We start from the raw sequence: 22,438 nt of genomic DNA on the forward strand, positions 1-22,438 counted from the left end.
GCCATTTCCCTCCCATTCTTTTCAATGTTTTGACCAACTATTCTCACCTTGTCAGTGTTACCTTAATGAATATTTTTTTCTCTGTGTGATATTCTCATAAGCATCTCCTGAACTTCCCTTAAACAGTTCTACCATGTGCTTTTTCTTTTCTTTTTTTCTTTTTTTAATTTTCTTTTAATAAATGCCATCCAGTTGCTCAGTGTTTGAGTCACCTGTGCTTTTAAGTATTATGCACCATTAGCATGATTTGTAATGATCTGATAAAGTGCTGTGTTTAATTTTATGTAAGTGGTAGATGTGAAGTCTTTGCTGGTACAGAACACAGATTTCCCTCTTGAAAGCTTTAGTTGGAAATAGCGTTCATTCGCTGCAGAGAAACAGCACTCTGTGATAATTCTGTATTCCTCATGAACAATGGGACTCCATGTAAACCATTAAAAAGCCATAAGAAGATGATTGTAAAAGTGTTTTACTAAAGGAAATTGCAAGTGCTCAATGGACATGAGTAGCTCCCACAGTAATCTGGTTTTGTGCAGAGAAAGTTGGCATTGAGTTTTGAAGCCTAATTTTCAGAAGGAAGTTTATATCTAAATCCAGTAGTTTTTTAATTCACAAAAGCAGTCTATGACTCTGACCTGCTGGTACAAAGTGCAGTTTACACCATGGAGTATTGTATTTTCAGAAGTGATATTTCCTGTGTTCTGATTTCCAGCTTCTCCTTTCTACCTGTTTGTGAGGCTCGTGGACCAGATGTTCTATAATATCTCTGGTGTGTGTTTGTGCTTTTTAGTCCATACAGCAGTTCTACAAAATAACCAAATAGTCTGAGTTGGAAAGGATCTTGGGGAAAGAATATGTAGAGTTTGGTTTGAAGCAGGAAAGAGACGTTGCTTTTGCTGATGCAGATCTTTGGCTGTTAAAGAGTTCTACTCTCCATTTCTAACACTTAGGATGTCCTGAGGATTTCAGCTGAAAAAGACCACGCTGATTTTGAAATTCTGGAATTGCTGTGTGTTTTTATTATTTTGTCCTCTGACTTCCGTTGTTGAACTGGGAGTTAATCTGTGCCTTGTAAAAGATTCTGCAGCATCTTGATCTCAAGCTTGAAGTGCCAGAAGGCAGCTCAGGTAGAACTGATAATTATATGGTACGTCTGTAACTTAGGAAATTACCGATCTTGTTTGAAGTGGTGACTATAGGGAGACACTGCACACCATGTTGATTTTGCAGTGTTCTGTGTTCCCTTCCAGGTTACACACCTCCATATGAACATCAAAGTTTCTAAAGTGTAATGAATGTGTAATGATAAAATGTGTCTGTTCTATCCATTACCGCTGTTGAGGATGCCCAGTTTCTATGGACTAGCTGGCATGATCAGATTTTTACAGTAATTTTTGGGGATTTACTAGCTAATTTTTATTTCATACTTCTTGATTTTTTTGTCAGTGAAAAAACCTACCTGGCAATTAATAACTGTCTATTAATGTAACCCATTGGATATAAGTGCTTAATCCCTTGAAACAGTAGTAGTGTTGAAAACATTAATTAGACCCAACAACTGGTCTAAGTAGTGACCTTCCTGATGATGTGCCTGCTGGTAAATTATCTGCTTCTGTTGCTTGCTGAGCAAAGTTTTTGGTAAAACAAAACAAAACAGGGTTTTATTTCATATCAAAGTATGTAACAAAATATGTTGGTCTTTTATTAAAGAAGTACTTAAAAGAGGGCAATGAAATATAGCGTAAACAAGTTTTAATGCTGACCTAAAAATTTCAATCTTAGGAAGCTGTAAGCAAAACAGAAAAATTTCAATCTGAATACTTGCAGGAACAACACTTTAGAAATCTTTTGGGATTCAGTATTGGGAATTCAGCTTCAATGATTTACTTCTATGTAAAAGTGGAAGTAGAAATAATTTTTATGTTAAAAGCTATATAATGTTTTGCACTTCAGAAGTAATCGAAAAAAAATAGCTCAATATGTTGTACTTAATATATTATGTATTTTTTAATAGAGAATTTTAGAAAAATCCATATTGATTTTTATTTATGTTTATTTTTCCTGCTTAACAGCATGTTCTTGCCCCTGGAAGATTTTATGTAGGAAAACAAAATGCTTTTTGAATATTTTATAGAGTATGAGACATGTTTAAAACAAACAAACAAACAAAAAATTGCTAAAAATATTGATTGTTCTTTTGTAAAAAAAAAAAAAAAAGTTATTTTTCAGGTTAGTGTGTTGTGTTCTTTGGTTGTTGTTTTAGCTCTCTTACTGCTATTTCTATCCAGTATACAAGTGCCTTTTATCTCTTGTTTCCCTAGTTCTCACCACCAAAGCTTTCACCCCTCTTGAAGAAAAATCAGATTGATAAAAGTTACTAGAAGTGTAGGTTTACATCTGTATGTGTCAATCTGAATTTGATTCCTGACAAAGAACACTAAACTATGCTCAAGTCTAGGAATGAGTTAATCAGGGGGAAGGGAAAATAGACAAAGGAAGATATGTATCATAAAGGTTTATTGTAGGTCTTAAGTGATAGTATTGTTTAGGCTATTCTTAATTCCTTCTCATAAAATTCTGTTTCTCTGTAAATAGAATGAGAGTAGGGATAAAGTTGTATTTTTGTTCAAAGTCTGCTCTGTCATTAAATTTGAGAGCTTTTGGAAGGCTTGCTTCCTCTGATGTGTACCTTTTGCCACTGTTTATCAAGCCATGATGCTAATAGTTCCTCTGGGGTAGTGAGTTCTTCCTGGATCACTTCCTTCTTCCATTGGACATGTTAGTTAGCAAGCATCAGAATGGAGTGCTGGCCTAAATCAATTACATGGTGCCTAATAAAATACAGTGCCTAATAAAATACAGACAAGACAAATCTCTGATAAAACCCACCTGTTTTAATTTCCATTCCCTGAGAATCAAAATAGTTACTTGGCAAATAGGATGGGAGAGAGTTTGCATTCTGAAGAAAAAGGCAAATGATATGAAATGCGTGCATTGATTGTCGAGTAATCTTACTTTTTATATAAAACAAGTTAAACTTTGTACCTACCAAACTTCTGCATTTTCCAGTGATGTGTTGTATGGGGACAGACAAGGAAAAATTCATTGTGGTACCAATATAAGGACTGCTAAGAATGGACGTAAACAATGAGGGTCTTCTCTTTAAAGGTGAAGAGGTTTCCTTGCAGGAAATTTGATTTCTTAGAAAATTCTTGAATTCTTAGAATCTGTTCAAGCAGAAATGCTTATCGATTAATTTGTTAAAATTAGAAAGAACAACTCATGCTTTAACTCTTTGTTGTTGTTTTTAATTAGAGGGGGATAATTTAATTACTAGAACAAATGCACATGAGATGAGATGTGCTAAGGCCCAGTCCTGAGGAACTGATGCACAGTGGGGCTTTTTAGAACTTTGTTTCATTGTCTTCTATTTGTACTATAAACTCATGTATATGCATATACAAAAATGAATTTTAATTATGAGAAATTAAATTTCTCTGGAACACTGTTGAGCAGAATTGCACAATAGAACTTAGTATGCAGTGTCTGGATTTGTTCACCCTTCACAGCAATGCTTATGGCAGTTCAGTACTCCCCAAACTGTGCAGTTATTTCACACAGCAAAAGTTGATTTGTTAATTTTCTACATTAGGAATTGAAATTTATGTAGACCTTAATTTTTCTAAGGTTTAGAATCTAACTAAACAATTTTTTTATATTCACAGATTTATTGTTCACAAGCTTCCTTATTTAAAACATAGAAAAATTAAATGTGTCATATAGGTTTAGATCACTTGCTTGCTTACAGCTTCCAAGGTGGTTTAATGAAGGCCACATTTTTAACAGTGTGTATCATTAATCATTAGTTTTAGCACTCAGAAGGGCATACTCTTGAAATGTGAAAAACTTACTTCAGTAGTAGCCTCTTATTCCTTGCCATATGTTCAGACATTATCTGATTTCTGTTCCTTTGATCGAACATACATCTGCTTTTAAACTGTGCGCTGTAAGTTTGCTGGCAATAGCTTTGATTATTCCTAGAATTAGGATACTTCATAGAATATGAAGTTACTGAGCAGGCTTTGGAAGAGGAAAAATCGGTATGACCCATGGCTGTTGGCAAAAGGTCTAACTATTTTTAGGTAGGATTGTTTTTAATGGTAGGCAAGATTTTGAGAGTGAGGAAAACCTAATGCTACTCAAAAACAGGAGTAATGAGTAAAGCTCTTAAAATGGCATTTGCCATTGATCTCAAAAGTAAGCAGTAACTGTTCAAATAGTTTATTATGCTGAGAGTTACTCATGCACGCTCCTGTCTGAACAAGCATAGGGAGAAAAAGATATGTGATTTAAAAGTACCTGTCCTCTTAAATATTCTGCATAAGCCAAGATAGACAGGTCTTACTGAAAAGCTTGGATTCATACTGTTTTCTGTCTCTGCAACTTACAAAAAAAGGAGATAAAAAATTTCAGTATGATACTTAGTCAAATTATGAAAGCTTCCAAAATTTTGAAAGCAACTTCTACATAATATATTTTGAAGCATACTTTTTAAAATCCCAGAATGAATGATCTTTCTTTCCCAATCCCATGCAGTTTTAAATTCATATCTTGTTCTCTTACAGGAATTTCTTCTACTTATTTATTGGTAGCAATACAATTTATTTATCTATTGAGTCTAAAAACAAAATATTGTTTCAAGAAAATAATACATGGTATAAATTTTCCTTTATCACCTTTCCTAATCCTTCTGAGCTGAACAATATTTGCCAACTTGGAGTGCAGCACTCTGGATCTCTCTATTCTGGATGTGAACAAGCATGAGTGAGTTGGAATTTCTTTCCATACATGTCCTCAGATCTTCCCTCACAGACCAGTAAGAGGAAGGGAGCATGTCCAGAATAGTTTAGATACTAAGGTTAATGATTGGTTTCCCCTGCTCCAGCTTCAGTATGTTTTGTCTTGGTGTGCTTTGAGATAGCAAATACTGTAAAGCTAGTGTCAGTCATAAAACTTCATCACCATTTGTATTCTCTCTCAAGACAAATTGCAGTTAATTTCCTTTTGCTCCTGATAACATTTCATACAAAGACAAAATAAATGTTATTAAGAGACTCTTTTATTAACACTACCCATTAAGTCATCTAATTGAGCTACAGTTAAAATTGTGCCCAAAATTTGCACAGACTTGAAGGGGAGCAGTATTTTATTTTATTTTATTTTATTTTATTTTATTTTATTTTATTTTATTTTATTTTATTTTATTTTATTTATTATTTTTTATTTTTTTTAATTTTTTTTGCAGGTTTCCTTGCTTTCACCTGATTCTACTGCTTGATGTTTGTTTGGTTTTCCATGTTAGTGTACAGTGTTCATAATGGCTTCTCTTTCCTGTGCTTCTCTTGTTGTCTAACTTGCCCACATGTAAGGCAGGATATTGTTTTCTGAAATCTCTATGCATATATATGCCAAGAATTGTAGTCTGTTACCTTTCTCTAAATTCCAAGGCTAAATTCTTCAAAACAGACTGTATGTTTACTGTTTTCAGTGATTTAATAATTTACATGAGACTTTGTTTTTTATTAAATCCATTTTTATTTATTATATCAGATTTGTTATATTATGTACATCTTTTTAAAGAACTACTGCTGAAATCTCGAGCTGTTTCATTCTTAATGAGAAATAACCATTACACAAACTTAGTTTTTTGTGAAAGCATTGACCTTTTCTGGGTATTAATTGCCTCTGTTAAATTTGATTACAGAAGGTAATCATTTCATCTACCTTCCTCTTTGCTTGAAAATTATTAATATGATTTGATGTTGGCTTTTCCCATGTAAAAGAGCCTTGTGTGTTCTCAGCATTTGTTTCTTACATTGTTTTTGTTTTTGCGTTGTTTTTTTTTTAATTCTTTATTTCTAGTGCCTTTCTTGTGAATCTTATTTTCCCTTATGTAGTGATTTCTTTTAGAAAAGAAATTTGGACTTCTTGGCATAGAACAAAGATGAGTAACATTCCATCTCTGTAGACCCTTTACAGAAAACCTGCTGCTTGTTTTTAATTTTAATTTTTACTTTAAAAACATTCCTCTGAATGTTCTGCTGATATACTAGTCTACTTTATGGTATTTGATTCCTTTACTATTAGCAGTACAGTATTTTGTGATAGTGGAAATTCAGCTAGGAAAAAAGTTTTATACTATAAATGAGGAACTCATCTGCTTTTTGTGAATTTCATATTATCCAGTTGTTAACTACTGATAAATTGAATTACATACACTGGTTTGCTTTTTCCACTCACATTCTTCCCATTATCATTTATCTAATGAGTGTTACTATCTGGGCCTTTAGGAACAAGGAAACACTACAAGATTAGTTTTGTAATACACTCACAAACTTCTAACATGTATTTTAATGAATGAAAATTACCTATTTTAATAGAGCTAAAATGCTCAAAGTCTCAGTTTATCTACGTCATATGTGTTGGACCTGTACAGGCACATCTGAGATCGTAATCAAATTGCTCGCAGTTGAGGATATCCTACTATAGCAGAAGGCAAAACTGTTAAGCTTTTCTTGGTTATTGTTTTTTGGGGGGAGTAAGGGGAAAATGGGGATAGGGTGTGGTAAACCTACAACCCTCTTCCTTAGATTTCTTTTAAATACCCTGCTAGGAGTTCCTGCTGGATTACTGCCCCACTGAACTTCATTAAAGATGGTTCCCTCCATTGCCTCTGTCTAACAGTGTATCCCTCCTCAAAAAGACTTGCTCAGGTGGACTTGGTTGGGTGTTGTGCACTGGGTCAGTGGGGTGTCCAGCCTGAGGGGGTATTCCCCATGCACACAGGACACAGAAATAACCTTGCTCTCTGACTGGTGTTGCCAAGAGGATGTCACTAGCACTGGTTGGCTCCTTTTCGTTCTGTCAGCACGCTTTTCCTGTTTCTTCCATCTTTTTCCAGTGCTTGTGTTCTTCTGGTAGTGTTGTGGGCCAGTTCAACTCACTGGCCTTACAGGGTGAGGCAGAGAGGAGGGAGAGGGGCATCCCATGGTGGCAGGCAGGGAGTGCCTGCTGGAGATGCTGCCTGAGCTGGCCTGATCAGTCACCAGTTGCCTACCTCCACCTGTCTAATTGCTTGTGCTGCCTCTTGCAGTGTGTTTTGTTAGAACCAGCCAGTTCAAAACAGTCTAAATAGCTACATGAACAAATTCCTACTCATTTTGACTGAAAAATGTTGCTTTTGTTCTTGTTTGATGAGATTCATAAGAAAGCAAGATTTGAAGTCCTCTCTAGTGAAGGAATATACAGTGAATTTAATTCACTGCTCACATGTAACATGTAATTTAACTTGAATGTTTTTAGTGATCTCTCCCTTGATTCATCCTTGGAGGTTAATCCAAATTCTTGAAACATTTTCCCCTTAGTAAATTCCTTTTTTCTCCAGAAAAAAAGGGAGACAAAGGGCACTTCAGTGAACCTTTATCGTTTCTGCTCTGTGCTACTGATAATGATCTCAATACTAAAATGAAAGATGAAGGTTCTCATGTGCTTTCCCTTTTAAGCAAGTAATTAGTACCATCCAACTTGTCCTTTTTTTTTTTTTTTCAGAATATGAAATTTGCATTTAGTTAAGATGTCATCTTTCAGTGATGATCTTCTTTGACAAGGGAATTTAACTTGTACGATGTTTGGACAAAGCAGAAGGATTACAAGGGGATTTATTGTGAATAAAATGTTTTACAAATGTATTTAAAATGCAGGATGGACATTTTAAATGTGCTTTTTCTGAGTTCCACAAGGAAAGGACTTTCTCCACTGGTCCTTGCAGACAAAAAAGCTGGATGCAAGCCATCAGAGTGGTCTTGCAGCCTAGAAGGCCAACTATATCCTGGGGGGCATTAGAAGAGGGATGCCCAGCCGTGAGAGGTTAGGGAAGGCTGAGAAGTCTCTTTTCTCGGAGATGTTCAAAACCCATGGGGGCACTTCCCTGTGCAACCTACTGTAGGAAACTTAATTTAGCAGGGGGTTGAATGTGATGATTTCCAGAGGTCCCTTCCAATCCCTACAATTCTGTGGAAATAGTGCTCCATTTAGTGAAGTGATTAACACATCAGCAAAATACCTCAGAATTAGTTTAAGTATTCAGATACTAACTTTTATTTTCTTCAGCACTACTTCATATACATTTTCATTTAATACTTATCATCAAATAGGGGAGAAAACGTATTGTCCAAATTCAGTATATCACGAAAACCTGCAATGTATAAAGTCATTTAGAAATCATTCAATTAAACTTCTGTAGTTTAGAGAAGAAAATTCAAGTTGTAGTTCTTTATTCAAATTATAAATGCTGTACTTCTTACAGTGGAATTAACAGTAGATTTTATTACTGTGAATGTTTGTTTTAGAAATATTTACACTACTTAAGCTCAGCTGCTCAAATTGTAGAAAGATTGTTCATAAAAACAACAGTAAGAGCAATAATGTTTCTTTTTTTTTCTTTGGTATCTATATGTGAAAAGGTTTTGGTAGCAGAATATGAGAATTTGCAAAATCTGAATTCAACCAAGAGGCCAATTAGATCTGACAACTTAAGAAGATAAATCTTTTTAAGATGGAAATGATATTACACATAATTCAATTGCTGCAGAAATAGAGCATTCCTTGCCGTCTGCATGTTAACATCATTTCTTTTGTGGTAGATATGCAGCAGCTACTAGCAAGCACATGGACCAGTTTATCTGATGGAAGATGAATGCTTTTTCCAGTGCTTGTGTTCTTCTGGTAGTGTTGTGTTCAACTCACTAGCCTTACAGGGTGAGGGAGAGTGGGGGTTGGGGAGTAGGAGGGCATCAGCTTGCTGAACCACTGCAGTGTGAGAAGGAAAATACAAGGCAGCCTGTGATTAAAATGGATGTGATATATGGTGGAAGTTTGTCTTTAGTTTTATGAGAAGAACAGTCCAACGAAGTCCAGTCTGAAGCAGCAGTTTCTGTAGAAAGGTCCTTTGTCAGTTATGTTTTTATGGATGGTTAAAATGAGTTCCTTCAAGGAAAGCAAAAAGTTCTACAAAATACAGCATCTCAAAGCTTTTGAGTAAGAGTTTTCTAAGCTACTTAAGTGTATTATTTTAAAGTTCAGTAAAATGTGACACGAGTCAGGGCACGTCATGTTTTCAGAAAAAAAAAAATCACTAAATACAGGACTGCATTTCGTTGGCATACATTACATTAAAAGCTATGTGGGCCCTCTATTTTCTGTAACCATGAGTTACTTCTTTTCCAAAGAATTATAAGCTCTGAAACCATCTTACCTGGGGAAGACTTTTCCGGTCTTCCTGTCATCTTTGTACAGATACATACACGTGCATGGACAGTGACAAAGTAATCGAGACCTATGTGGAAAGAGAGCTTTCACTATTTCCTGACAAAATCCATAGAAGAAATCCTTGATACCATCTATCCTTGATGAAAAAAAAAAAAAAAAAAAAAAAACCCTTGATGAATATCTTCTTGGGATCATAGAGAATGCTTGTACTTTCACAGTTGTTACTCAGAAATCTTGAGCTTTGCTTTTGTTTCTGAAAGACTGACTGTGTGATGGTGTGTGCAAAATATCATTAAGGAGAATAAAGGAATACTTCCCCCAAAATGTAGAAAACTGCAGTGGATTTAATATGACACCATTTTGCCATATTTCACTAACTATTATTTTGCAAATGTTTGCAAGCGTTAATTTCAGTCTCACTTTTAACAGGGGCTGCAAAGGTAACAAGGCACACTTAACTTTGATCTAAACATGGCAATCTCCAGTTGCTTGAGCTCCATGTTTAGTATGAGATGAAACACGGCCTTCCCTGCTCTAGCTGCAAATTTGATTCTTGCATGCTATAGCTGGAGACTGAGATCAGGTTGTCCTGGCTCAGTTCCATGATTTCAGTGCATAAGAATCATGAAACAAGATTCAGCTTTAAGAACTTAACTGCCTTTGAACTTTCAGATCAATACTCTTTAGCTTTGACAGCCTTCTTTTTATTTTTCCTTTGAAGACAGTGGATATTGATGATGAGGCTTCTCCTTGCGGCAAGTTCAGTTTGTACTGTGTGTAAAATGACTAAAATGAAACCAAGAAATTATTATAGTGTGTTTTATGAACTTGTAGGTGATACAGAGCTTTCTTTACCAGAAATTATTGGTTTGGTGGTGTTCTTTTTATTGGAAATTGATCATTATGTAATTGAATAAGTAGTTAAGATCTGCTATTTAATTTATATAAAATCTCATTGAGATTTTATTATCTCATTACATGCTATTTTGAATTCTGTTTTGAATTCCAGCTCCTTGGGTGCTGCTGCTTTTTTTTTCCCCCAACTTGTTCAGTAAGATTTCATCCTGCAATCTGCAATTTGTTTTCATAATTGCTTGTTTTTTATGTCTTCTTCTGCTATTTTGAATAGGGCATGGTGGGTATGGAATATATATATATGCTTATATTCTCCGAGCAAATTTCCATCTCCCTTTTCTCTCCTTTCACTATATTATTTGTCACTAATTTCGTATTTTTTTTACTTTACCTTTTCTATTCCCTTGGAATCTCTTACTCCAAACTGAAAGTAGAACTGTGGTATCAGGATGTCCATGTATGAACAGACATATCCATGTAATCTTATTGAAGCTCTCATGTTCACTTTTTTCCCTTCTTGTCTGCTGTTCTTGATGGTCATCTCTCCAGGTTGCACTGGAGTTGTTTCCTCCTCCCTACCCCCCACCCCCCAGTCTTAACATCACACTGTGATGACAAGCAGGAGCCATATGTTATGTACCAGGTGAATCAAACAAAGAAGCATTCATATTACAGATGAGAGAGGACTGAAAATGATCATGTTTCTCCATGGCTTCCCCTGATTAATCTATATACCAGGTAGCTGCTTTGTAGCAGACTTGTTATAAACAGTCTCTGACTTTCCTAAAGCTGGAAAAAATATTTTGAGTCACTGGAAATTAACTTTTCATATTCCAGAAAATTAAGTTAGAGCATTGTTAGCTCTGTTTTTTGGAATATTCAAATATCCAGTGTATTCATTCTGCCTGTTTTCTATAGAACTCTTGCTTGTCAAATTAATTTACAAGTATGTTTTAAGAATTAAGACATAATTTGTTGGGTAATATGATTTACAAGAATACGTTCCAGCATTTCCTACTTTGTTGCTGTTTAGCATATATGTTAAATAGAATTTCAAACTTTAAGATTTTTTCACCAATTCAACTTAGTGCTACAATCAAATAACAATCTAAACTGCTGAGAAGTTGTTTAATGTGTCTGGGTAGACATGAAAAACACATTAAGCTTTTTTCCAACCATTTTATGCTCTCAATTGATATAGAAGGAGAAAAGATAAAATATATTGATGAAAATCTGTATAGGGAGGATCGCAACAAAGGAACAAAAGTATCATAATGGTTGTAGTGCATCAATACTCATTTTTAACTTGCTGGAAAAAAAAACATGCAGCAAATTCAATCAGTGTTGTGTGGAAGACACTCATTTTTCTTTCTTGTGACGATTTGATTTTAGGCCTAATTATTAGGAAGATGAGTTTAGTAATGGTTTTCAGTTCTTATGAGAAGTAATTTTTATTTATTTTTTCAGTGTCTATCTATGAAAATCTCACTGCCGTTTGTTGGTTTCTGTGTGTGTGTGTGTTTATTTTTCTGTCTGGTTTTCCTTTCCTATATGGGAATATGCTTGGCCAGAAGCACTTTTTTCATATAGAAGCCTTTTTGGTGAATGTGCCCAGAGATGGGAAGTGATTTTTATTAGAATACAGGAATTCATTTCAGAATCCTTTGTTTTTTCATCTTTGTAGTGATATTTTGCCCATGTTCTCAGTATCTGCAGGATAGGGTTTGGTTTTTTTTGTGTGTGTGTTTATATTTTGTTTAACGTTTATTTTAAAACAATTACGAAATAACACATTTAAAGGATTGATTTCTCTTCTTACGTAGCTGTAAATGCTCAAAACCAAACCCAAACGTATTTTTTCAGTAATGTACACTTTTATTTTTTGAGATGCTTAAAGAAAACCTTGTAAATCTATGAAATTGAAGTGTGTAATCAACCAGAGTGGCAAGGTAAAGGGAGTTGAGGTTAAAGTTACTTAAAGCAATGTGAAGAGTAATGTCTTAAGCTGAAATAGCATAAACAGTGGAATATAGAAATAGTAAAAAAATTTTACTTGCGTACTGTTTCTGAAAGCAGTCTGTTAGTATCATTTATGCACTACGATACATATATTAATGACAGAATAGTATAGTACTGTGGTATTGGTTGTTTTAAAAAAATCCAGTCTGCTACAAATGCAGAAATTTGTGATAGTTCTTAAAATTTATAGAGCTTTTTGCTATATCACTGCATTTAGATGTTTAACTGTACTGTTGTATATGTGAAATATTCCAAGTTTTGCTTTTTGCGTATCAACTTTTTTTGTTTTTTCTTTTTCTTTCTCTACTGGAGTGAGTTTTGTGTATCAATATTGAATGTACCAGTTTCTGACTCTCAATGGATGGGAGTGGGCTAAAATGAGGTGCTTTCTTCACTGGCTTGGGCTGTACCTTGTGAGAATACTCACTAATGTTTTCAGAACTCTCAACAGTGATTTGCTGAGAACTGCTGCTGTAATGTGTTAGTCATCCTTTATCTGCTTCTATTTTTATAGATTCTAAAAGATGACAGATGCTGGTTTCTGTGATGCCACTGGGTGTCTCTGGCACCATGGACTGATGAGAAGCACGCAGATTTGACTGCGCAACCTGGGAAGAAAGCATCAGGAGTGCTACTTCATTTCAACTCCTTAAGTGGACAAAGGCACAGTCTCATCTGTCTCCAAGGGAAAACTCTTCAGCAGATTTTTACAGCTAGTAATAAAGACAACATAGCATCATCCACCTTCCCGATTTACAGTACATCACTTTCCAAGACAGATAATCTGTCAGAAGATGGAGGATGCCTGCAGAGCATATAATAGTGAAGTAATGAATTGATGCTGCTGCTGCCTAATAGTCAGGATCACAGCCGATAGAGCTGCACTGCCCTTCTTCTGCTCCCTTAATCGGGCCAGGAACTGCAGGGTGGACATGGCTGGCCTCGTTAACAACCTGCTAATACTCATTCTTGTTTTTCAAAACATCTGTTTGGGTTTCAGAAACCCACTTTCTGTCTTCAAGAGGTGGGTTATGCAGAAATATCTTATTTGTTGAGTGCATGTTTTTTAGGGCTGCCTTCAAATTTACATAGAAGTATAATAAAAGTATGGAAAAGCATGCCCTGGATAAAAATGTGCATGTTGATCGTTTGATTCTTGAAAAGCGAGCAATCTCCTGCTTTCTTCTTGAAAAGCTCTATAAAATATAAGTTTTGGATGACTATCATTGGGATGATAAAAACAATAATGAATACATCATGTTACATAGTGCCACAGGTGTGTTTGAGACTTTACACAGAGAATAAATACATTTCCCCTGCTCTTGTTAGCTTGCAGTGTAAAACACTACTCCAGCAACAACAAAAAAGTTAATGATCTTAAACTGCTGAATCCTTTGAAATAGTGGGGCAGGAGTAAACATAAGCGACTGTAAGATTGCATAGGCAAACTTAATCTAGTTAATATAAGAGATATAGCTCTCCAAAAAGTGTTTTTACTGTGCTGTATTATTCATTTTTCAAACTTGTTTATAATTTGCCATCAGTATAGATTTTAATATTTCTGTGAAGTTCTAAAGCTTGCTGTTTCGCTTCTTTGCTTGCATTGGGAATTGCTGTAGAAGTCATAGTGTTGGAATTTACGAGAACTCCTTTATTGAATTATACAACAGGTACATATTCCTGAACAAGACAATGATCTGTCTTGAATATTTAGTATTACTTGATATCTTCTAGTGAATTAATTCTTTACCTGTACATCCATGTACCTATGCCAATTATTTGGATGAGCTTAATCCTTCTGGTTGTTTTTTCACAGGAATTACTTCAGTAATTGCTTAATAACTAAGATGTTTTTGTGTCCTAATGAAGGAGTGGAATTTCTATGTCTGTCCTGGAGTCCATTCTGTGTTGTCAGACTTCTTTACTGTTTCTAAGGATCTTTTTTAAAATATACTAAAAAAAAAATCCAACCAGTTTTATTTTCCTCCTTATTTTTAAGGTATAAGGATGCTACTAGATCTCTTTCAAATGAATGTTTTGGGAGCAACAGGCCAGTGATTTCATTTGGACTGTCAGATTTTGCATTGGACATTCGTATGCCTGGAGTGACACCCAAGCAGGTGAGACAAGTGTAGTTTTCTTCTTCTCCCAAGTATTGTGCTGTTTTTGTCAAGGGGCTAAAGAAATAAGGGCTTGTCTGAAGTACCGCTAACATAAAGTAAATGAAGAAAATGATAGCCTTAATAGATATGTGCATGTTCAGTAAAGAATATAAATTAAAAAAATTGTTTCAAAGGATAGAAAAATATTTTCACCTGACTAATTTCATTTCTGGTATGTTGATTTCTTACAATTAATTGCTAGAGCTTATTAAAACAAGTATGAGATTTATTAAAATGAAATATGCACTATTGTGCTAGTAAGAGAAGAGTTTAAAATTGCAGTTTACACCAAATGTCAGATAGTTTCTCAGTTCAATTTTAGTTGCATTAAATTGAACATTACTGCAACTTTGACAAGCTAAGAGAGAATGCCAGACAGCATTTTAACAAGAATAATACTTTTGACCTAACATTCTAAAATGTTGAAACATTCCAGGAGGTTATATCTGTATTCTCTTTCTGGTTTGAAGTAACTTATCTTCTAATGAACCGAGTCAGGAACAACAAAGAATTAATTTTTAACATCAGCATTTTTAAAATTCACATAAAAAGGCTCAAATTCTGCTGTCGCTTTCAGATGTAGTTTTATTAAGCAAGATAAACAATGTTTACTTTTTGTTTTATTCAGTGAGGCAATGCAGGGAATTATATATGTAATTAAAAGATACCTCTCTTTAAAAGGGCTGCAGATGCTTGGAAAGAGCAGGATGTTGTGCTGCAGCAGGCGATGACTCATTGTTGCAGATAGCACTTTCAAAAAATAGTGAAGGGAAAATGAGGCTTTTGGTTATTGGGGAACACCCCCCAGGAGCATAAAATTTAGAGTAAGAAGTCATCATTGCAGTAAGTACAAAAAAGAGATACAGTTTCTCCTGTATTTTATTTATCTGCAACAAAATACTAAGCATCCCTTACAGAGAGAGTGAAAAATATTGTTAATTCTTCAAGATGAACATTTCTAATTGATGAAACCTGAGGAATAATTAGTTGAAATGTCGGAAAACGTGTATGAAGGAGTCAGTCACTTCCTGTTCCTGTTCAAAAAGAGAAACAAAAATCAAGACCATCAACAAAAGGCTGTGATTATTGTTAGACAGGAAATATGCTTGTGTATCTATATCCAGCAGTGCTTATGAGAACAAATGTTATTCTCTAGTGTAGATTTGTGAGAGGGGTGGGGAAGGAAGACAGCAGTAGAAGGCAACTTGCCATGCTAATTCTTACGAAGATAAGCAGAAATAACACCTAGTCTCATATGCCATAGTCCAGCCCTTATTTTCCTTTCTCACCTGCTTTTTTTGGTCTTTCTTCCTGTTTCCTTTCCTCCTTCTACACTGACCCAATCTAACAGCAGGGAACTTGGTTCCTTTTTATACAAGTTAAGCACAATATATACATAGTGAGAAATAATCCAGGAAAGGCAGTCTTTTTCTTGCAGTTCACAGAAAATGATGACCAAATGCTTTTTAGTTTTAGTGCCATTAGTTTGCTTTTGTGGCATAAATGGAAAGAAGATGAATTATCTTCTTTAGAAAGGAGATGCTTCTGTAGTGGCTTCTTTCTAGCTCACTGTCTTCTTCATGTATCTCTTAGCTCACTAGGTATTTGTGTGTAGTTTCAAGGCCCATATTTGAGTCTGTATCAAAACAATAAAGATGCCAAAGTGAACCGGTGAGCAAGGGAACAAGTGCAGTTTTTGAAATGCAGTGGTAAGGGATTTCTGGAGGTGGACTGCTATATTGCTTATGACTACATTTAGTTCCTGAGTTCTGAATCAAAACAACTTCTGTGGGAAAGATACAAATAAAAGGAGGAGGAGTGAATATTACTAGAGAAGGTATAAATTAGTTAACTTTAATTGAGACAAAATTAGTATCTTTAGGGTAACACCAATGTGTTCCGTGTTGTCTGTTCTTCATCATGCATTTTTCTGTGAAAAGAAAAACGCTTCAACTGGATCATTCTGCTGTGATGTAATGCAAAGAAAGTAGAACTTTTATTCAGATCATCGGCTAGCTAATCTGAGAAATCAAATGACTTTCTTTTGTGATGTGAAAGAGTTTTCTTTTATACAGTGTTCTTCACAAATGATATAAATTTGGTAGTGCTTGTGGAAAGGGCAGCTGAGCAGCCTCAGTGACATGCTGCTCTACAGCATCTCCATTGGAGCAGCATTGCTGCTGTTGACTTGAAAAGTTTAAGTTTCTAAATGAAATTGTGAATCCAGGATAAATAGGAAATAGACTATTTCCTTTTCAATTTCTAAATGGCTTTTATGTGTTCTGTAAATTCATATACTTAGAGTTCACAAAGGCATTCAAATCAGTTGTATAAACTGACTTGTGTTTATCCTTTCCATCTTCAAGCAAACCACCAGTGCAAGTTTCTTATCTCTGGACATCACTGCTTTGTGTAATCACATACTGTTATCACTGTTGTACTCGTTACTCTTTCTCAGCTAAATTTAATTCTTTAAGCCTGTTTGCAGTGGATTTCATTTTTTAATTAACTTATAATCTTTTATAGCAAGAATTTTTTCTTCATCTGTTTTGCTGAATAATAGTGAAAGAGGACATCCTATTGGTCTTGGAGTTCATGGATGTAGTGAAGTATTGCCACTGGTATTATGATCTTTTCTATCTTTAACAACCTTAAAGCAGAAAAATAACACATAAATTAGATAATAGCATAGCTACAAGCCACATCCCTGACCTTAAAGAGTAATCTCTATTACATCTAAATAAAACATGGAAATGAATTAATTCCGTACAGCAGTGTTGTCATCCTAGATAATCTTTGGACAAATAACTCAGTAAAAGAAGTTCTGTTTTTCCTACACAGTGCTGTTGTAGGGAGCTGCCCTTCACCTAGCAGATGAAAATAAAGCATATTTCATTTTTTGCTTTAGTAGTTCATGTGCATTTAAAGTAAGTAATTTTGTGCTGTACTAATTGGTTAGCAACAAGAGAGCATTCCTTCCCATGGATATGCCCAGTTTTGTTTTCAGGAACATTATTTTATGTTCCAGGGTACTTGCAGATTTCAAACCTGGATATTAATTTGTGGCCACTGCTCTGAGTATGCTGGTTTCGTGTTTTAATTGATTTTTTCCTATTTTAATCCAAGAATAATTCCAAAGCTGACATGCTGAGCACTTTAAACGCAAAGTTTTCTAGGTTACTAAGGCAGCTGTAACATCTTGCAGAGGTCATTCTTGATAGGTTTTCTGCATGGGCTGCCTAGTGTTCTGTATCTCATCTGTATTGTTCATTCAATTGCTTCAGGAAATTGCTAGTTCTTTACAATGTTTAAGCAAGAAAATTGCTAATTGATTTTATTATTTTTTAGTTAATTATGTTCTTTGTTTTAAAGAGCATGTGATGTTTGTTGTAATGTCCAGGAAAAAATATTTTCATTGATTATCATATAGCTAGATGCATGAATCACAAATAAATTCGTTTCTATGACTGCTGTTATAATGGCACTGTACTTTTACACTTGGTTGTCCAGTTCTATGCGTCTTTGATTAAGGGGATGTGCTGCTACTGGTAGAAAAATCTTTAGCTCTGAGATTCTCTTTGTCCTTAGAATATAGGAGGTTTGTAAATAATGAAAGAATGCATACTGGGAGTATAATAAATCAGGAGTTTAATTCTTGTCATTTTTATGTATCACACTTTGATTTATGCTGCTTACTTGGACATCATGAGAGTACTGTTACCCTTTCAAATTTTTTTCCAGGCAGAGGGTGTGTGGTGTTTATTAACCATCACAAATGATGTCAATGCCAAGACTTACGAGTGTATAATTTCTAATTCATATCTTTTTGTATTTCAGTTTTACTCCCTTCGGCCCCTAAAAGAATTTTGATACTTTTGTTTTTTATTTTCACTGTAAGAATGCCATATTTTAAAGTGATTTCTCTTCTTTTGTCTTTGAGCAGTCTGATACCTACCTCTGCATGTCAGTACCCCTGCCCGTGGATGATGAAGCCTATGTAGGTGAGTACTGGTTAATTGGAAGAGCTTAAGCAAGCCATTTTGAAATAGCTCAAGGTTTTTTTTTCTTTTACTTGTATAGACTGAATGTTAACCTGTCTGAGTTTCTAAAATGCATTTGTCATGGCTAATGCAGAAACTAACTAGAGAGAGCTACTTAGAGTCAAGATAACAAACTGTATCTGGAGAGATTCATGAGTATTAGTAGTTAAGGAGCTGCATGCAAATACCTCTGGCAGTCAATATCAAACAGTCGCATTTGTGAAGTATTGGCTTTCTGTCCTCTGGACAGATACTTAATTCTGCTCCACTGAGCAGGCTGTTTATTTACCTGCTGGTGTAGGCTGTAAATCCTCTGCATTTACAGTCAACTTCGGCTGCAGAAAGATTTTATCTATGTAGGAGAAAAACAACAAAAAAGAAAATAAAAATAAATAAAGCAAAACCAACCAAAACCTCTTCCTTACGTTTTTTTAAAAGGTTGTCATGTGAATTAGGTGGCAAACACTAGAAAATAGTACGAACATAGGTCTGCAAAACTGTGCAGTTGACTCTTTCGCTGTCAGGTAACTCATAGAAGGGCATACCACTAACCTGCTGCTTATGCAATTTAGATTTAGTGCTTCATTGAATTGCAAAATTGCATAGCTCAAATCTTTATTAGATTGCTACACATTTACATCCGTCATTTGGTGTTTATGTGTATTAAGTCCATACAAAATGTTTTCTGTGGTTTATACATTTAGAAGGATTGGCTAAAACAATTTTTTGGTAAGATTTTGCAAAGTCTTGACGTGACTCATGCTGGACAACACCATTTTTTTTTAATCTGAAAACTGGACTTATATTTTTCAGATTTTTTTTTATCAGATTTTTACCAGGTATTTCCAGCTTTCCAGTGATCACTGGAAATGTAATGCAAGGTAGTATAAATTCTGGAAACAAAACCATTCTAGTGTTTATAAGGAGCTTTGGAGAACAAGAGGAACTTGACTGAAAAATTGAGAAAATCCTGTTCTGTGAGCATAAAGGTTTACCATGAGAGTATTGCTCAAAAACTGTTATGTTTGCATGTCTTAAAAATAGAGAAAAAAGCAATTCTTGATTTTTGTTCTAGAATTCTACCAAAATGGATCAGAATGGGGTCAATCTTGAGCATGTGATCAGTTCCATCTGTCTTGAGTGAAGCCACTGAGAAGTGATTTCAAATGAATGGATTTTTAGTATTAGAGTTTTCAGAACCAACAGAAATTATGTGTTCATGGGAAAGAGCTAGATTCAAACTTATCTAACTGCAGAAAATGTAGAGTGTGCAAAATTCACCTACTTTAATACATAAAAGCAAATTAAAACTTTTCGGGAAAGAGATTTTTATACTATAAGCATTATTACTCAAGAAATATGAGTATACTAGTGATATTTTGTGTAATCATTTCTTAGTATTAGAAAACTTGATATTTACTGGCTTGCATGGATTAAAATTTTGTTGCATGAATAAGCAGAAAATTGACGCAGAACTCAATACTTATTTTTGAAAGGATCTTGTCTACACTTTTAAATGGTTTAAGTAGAATCTGCCTTCATTGGATTGTCAACGGATCATATTATTAATTCTCATTAATTACTGTGATAGTATTTAACAGTTAACAGATGTACTGTTGCTCTGGCTTGCCATTCGGCAAGGTATGGAAAAGATAGTATGTGTTCTCACTAACAGCAAAACACTCATAGGTGTGAATGACACATAAAATGAAAACAGTAAACTGAGTTTATGACACAGTTCAGTGGTAAGTCTGAGACCAGAGCCCATGTATTCTGCCTCCATTTCCATTTATTTACATAATACGGCCAAGTATATTTTCTCATTTCTGTTTTTCCATGATTTTCCTGTTTGCCTCCATTTACTCCCTTCAGTAGAGCCTGTTAAGTTTCTGTTCATAGAGCATGCAGCAAGGCAGTTTTGATAAAGTGTAAGGATACTGGAAGAGAGGCCTTGTTTGTTTAGCATTCCATGGTGGTTGTACTGCATACATTTAGTGAGTAGAAAATACTGTCCATAACTTTCCAGTGTTTCCTATCAAATTTATATTTGAGAACATTGAATTCCGACTTCAGCTTTGTTATTCCCTATAGATATAAAACTAGCAGACTGTTAACACTAGCACAAGAGCAAGGGGTATAACTTCATACTGCAAAGCTGGAAGGGTGCTGTACCAGAGTGAACGTACAAAGTGATACCAAATTATAAAGATATCAAGTTTTGCTCTAGAAGTCTTTTTTGGGGATACATCTGTATTTCTTCAGATGTTATGTTTCATTGCAGTAGCTTCTAGTAGAGGTAGAGGGGCATGCTGTCAAGGTGGAGATTCCTCTTTTGAATCAGTTTTCTGTCCCAAAATGGGCTGGAAATGTTGCAAAACAGGTGAGAGAAGGAACATTTATTTGGGTTGATATTAGCGAAACACTTTTTGCTCCTGTAAAATGAAATGTCCATGAGATTAGTATGTGGTAATTATTAATAAGTGAGATTAATATATATATAATCTTTAAAGAAGGTATGATTCCACTTACATTTGTAAAACATATTGCAGTTCTATCATTCTATAGCTTGTTTGATTTGTGTTTATGAAAAACATGAAGTAGAAACTAGATTGAGTCTTTAACAGTACAGACATCAATAAATATTGGCTTTTAATTACTGAGAGCTAGTGTCTGACAGCAAGTCGCTCAAGACCTTTGACTGTCTTCCTCACCTTCACGCACATGGGTAACTAGTGACTGGTTTCTTTGAGGATTCCTTAAGTTCCTGTCTGTCAGAATGTGCTGTAGAAATGAGACATAGGCTAGTAGAATCAGCAACACAAGCAGAAGTAATTAGATGACTTACTGTTTTTCTTCCATGCATGATTCTCAAATACTGCAAGGTTGTTTCTCTGGTGCAGTGTCTATAAACTTCTCTATTACGTAGTGATAATGTTATATAATATTATATAACATTACATATATATATAATATTATATATTGTTATAATATATCATATATATATATAATGTTATAGATAATATTATATATTATATTATGTTTATATCACGTAGTGACCATGTTATATTGAAGACCTCTAATGTCTACTTTACCAAACTATGGACACTGATGTGTTGATACTTTTGTGTATGAATTAATATCAACAATTGTTGAGATCTTACTTGTAAAGGTGAACACCCAAGAAATCAATTTTTCAAAGATATACCTTAGCTAAGTTAAGTTGAATGTCCTGATTATTTGTTTCTGCTCCTTCTAGAGTTTGTAGCCCAATGAAGTACTTAGAGATTCAAACTGAATTTACGTTTAGTTTATGTAATGAAAATGTAATTTCAGTAATCACTCTGTAGTGCTTAACTGTGCATTAAAAATAAAAATATAAAAGTTCCAGTTTATATAATGGCTACACCTAAAAGAAACGGAATTGGAAGTTGTATTGTGGTTTTCCTTTTCAAACTATACTCTTCTGGTTTTTTTACAACTTAAGCATTTTGTGTTATGTAGAATAATATTAAGAAATGAAGTACATGTAATCAATTTGTCAAAAAGAGTGCAATAAACCTTGCCTTTTTTGAATATTTTAATTAAAAAATGTCGAATGTCTATTTAATTTTGAGTGCTTTAGTTAAGAAAAAAGAAGTCTCATCTTGAGTGAATTTGCAACAGTGAATGGGAAGCAACCACAAAAAATTCTTGTCATGTATTACAATATGTAAATACCACTCATGCTTATTACTTTTCTAATTTGGGACTATGGAAGTTTTTATTTTTATTTTTGTTTGTTTTAATCAGTCTTGTGTATAACAGTCAAGTCTGAGATGCAGTTCTCTTATACCAATCGATAGATTGTCAAGTGTTGATATTTTATTAGGCCAAAACTTTATTCTGCAAGTCGTCACAGTCATTTAAATATTGAATTATGTTACGTTTCCTATTTTAAAATGTAGAGGCTGTCAACTTAACTAGAAGCTTTTGTTTGATATTTCTTGAATCTTTGGTAGTAACAGGTATTGTATTTGGCTCAAATCTCATGCTGAT

General features: G+C 34.5%; 1 protein-coding gene across 5 annotated transcripts in view; it reads left to right on the forward strand.

Moving 5' to 3' along the window:
• Positions 1-22,438, forward strand: part of PAM (peptidylglycine alpha-amidating monooxygenase) — a 114,647-nt gene that overhangs the window by 37,820 nt on the left and 54,389 nt on the right. For all 5 annotated transcript variants that reach the window (XM_065744216.1, XM_065744217.1, XM_065744218.1 and 2 more), the window contains exons 2-4: positions 12,716-13,225; positions 14,201-14,321; positions 18,307-18,364. In XM_065744216.1, the coding sequence (XP_065600288.1) occupies positions 13,134-13,225; positions 14,201-14,321; positions 18,307-18,364 (271 nt within the window). In that variant the 5' untranslated portion in view covers positions 12,716-13,133. The remainder of the gene's footprint in view (positions 1-12,715; positions 13,226-14,200; positions 14,322-18,306; positions 18,365-22,438) is intronic.

The sequence above is a fragment of the Cyrtonyx montezumae genome, unplaced genomic scaffold (genome assembly GCF_038088225.1).
Source record: "Cyrtonyx montezumae isolate F1298 unplaced genomic scaffold, pur_monq_1.0 scaffold_30, whole genome shotgun sequence".
In the NCBI taxonomy this organism is placed as follows: Eukaryota; Metazoa; Chordata; class Aves; order Galliformes; family Odontophoridae; genus Cyrtonyx; species Cyrtonyx montezumae.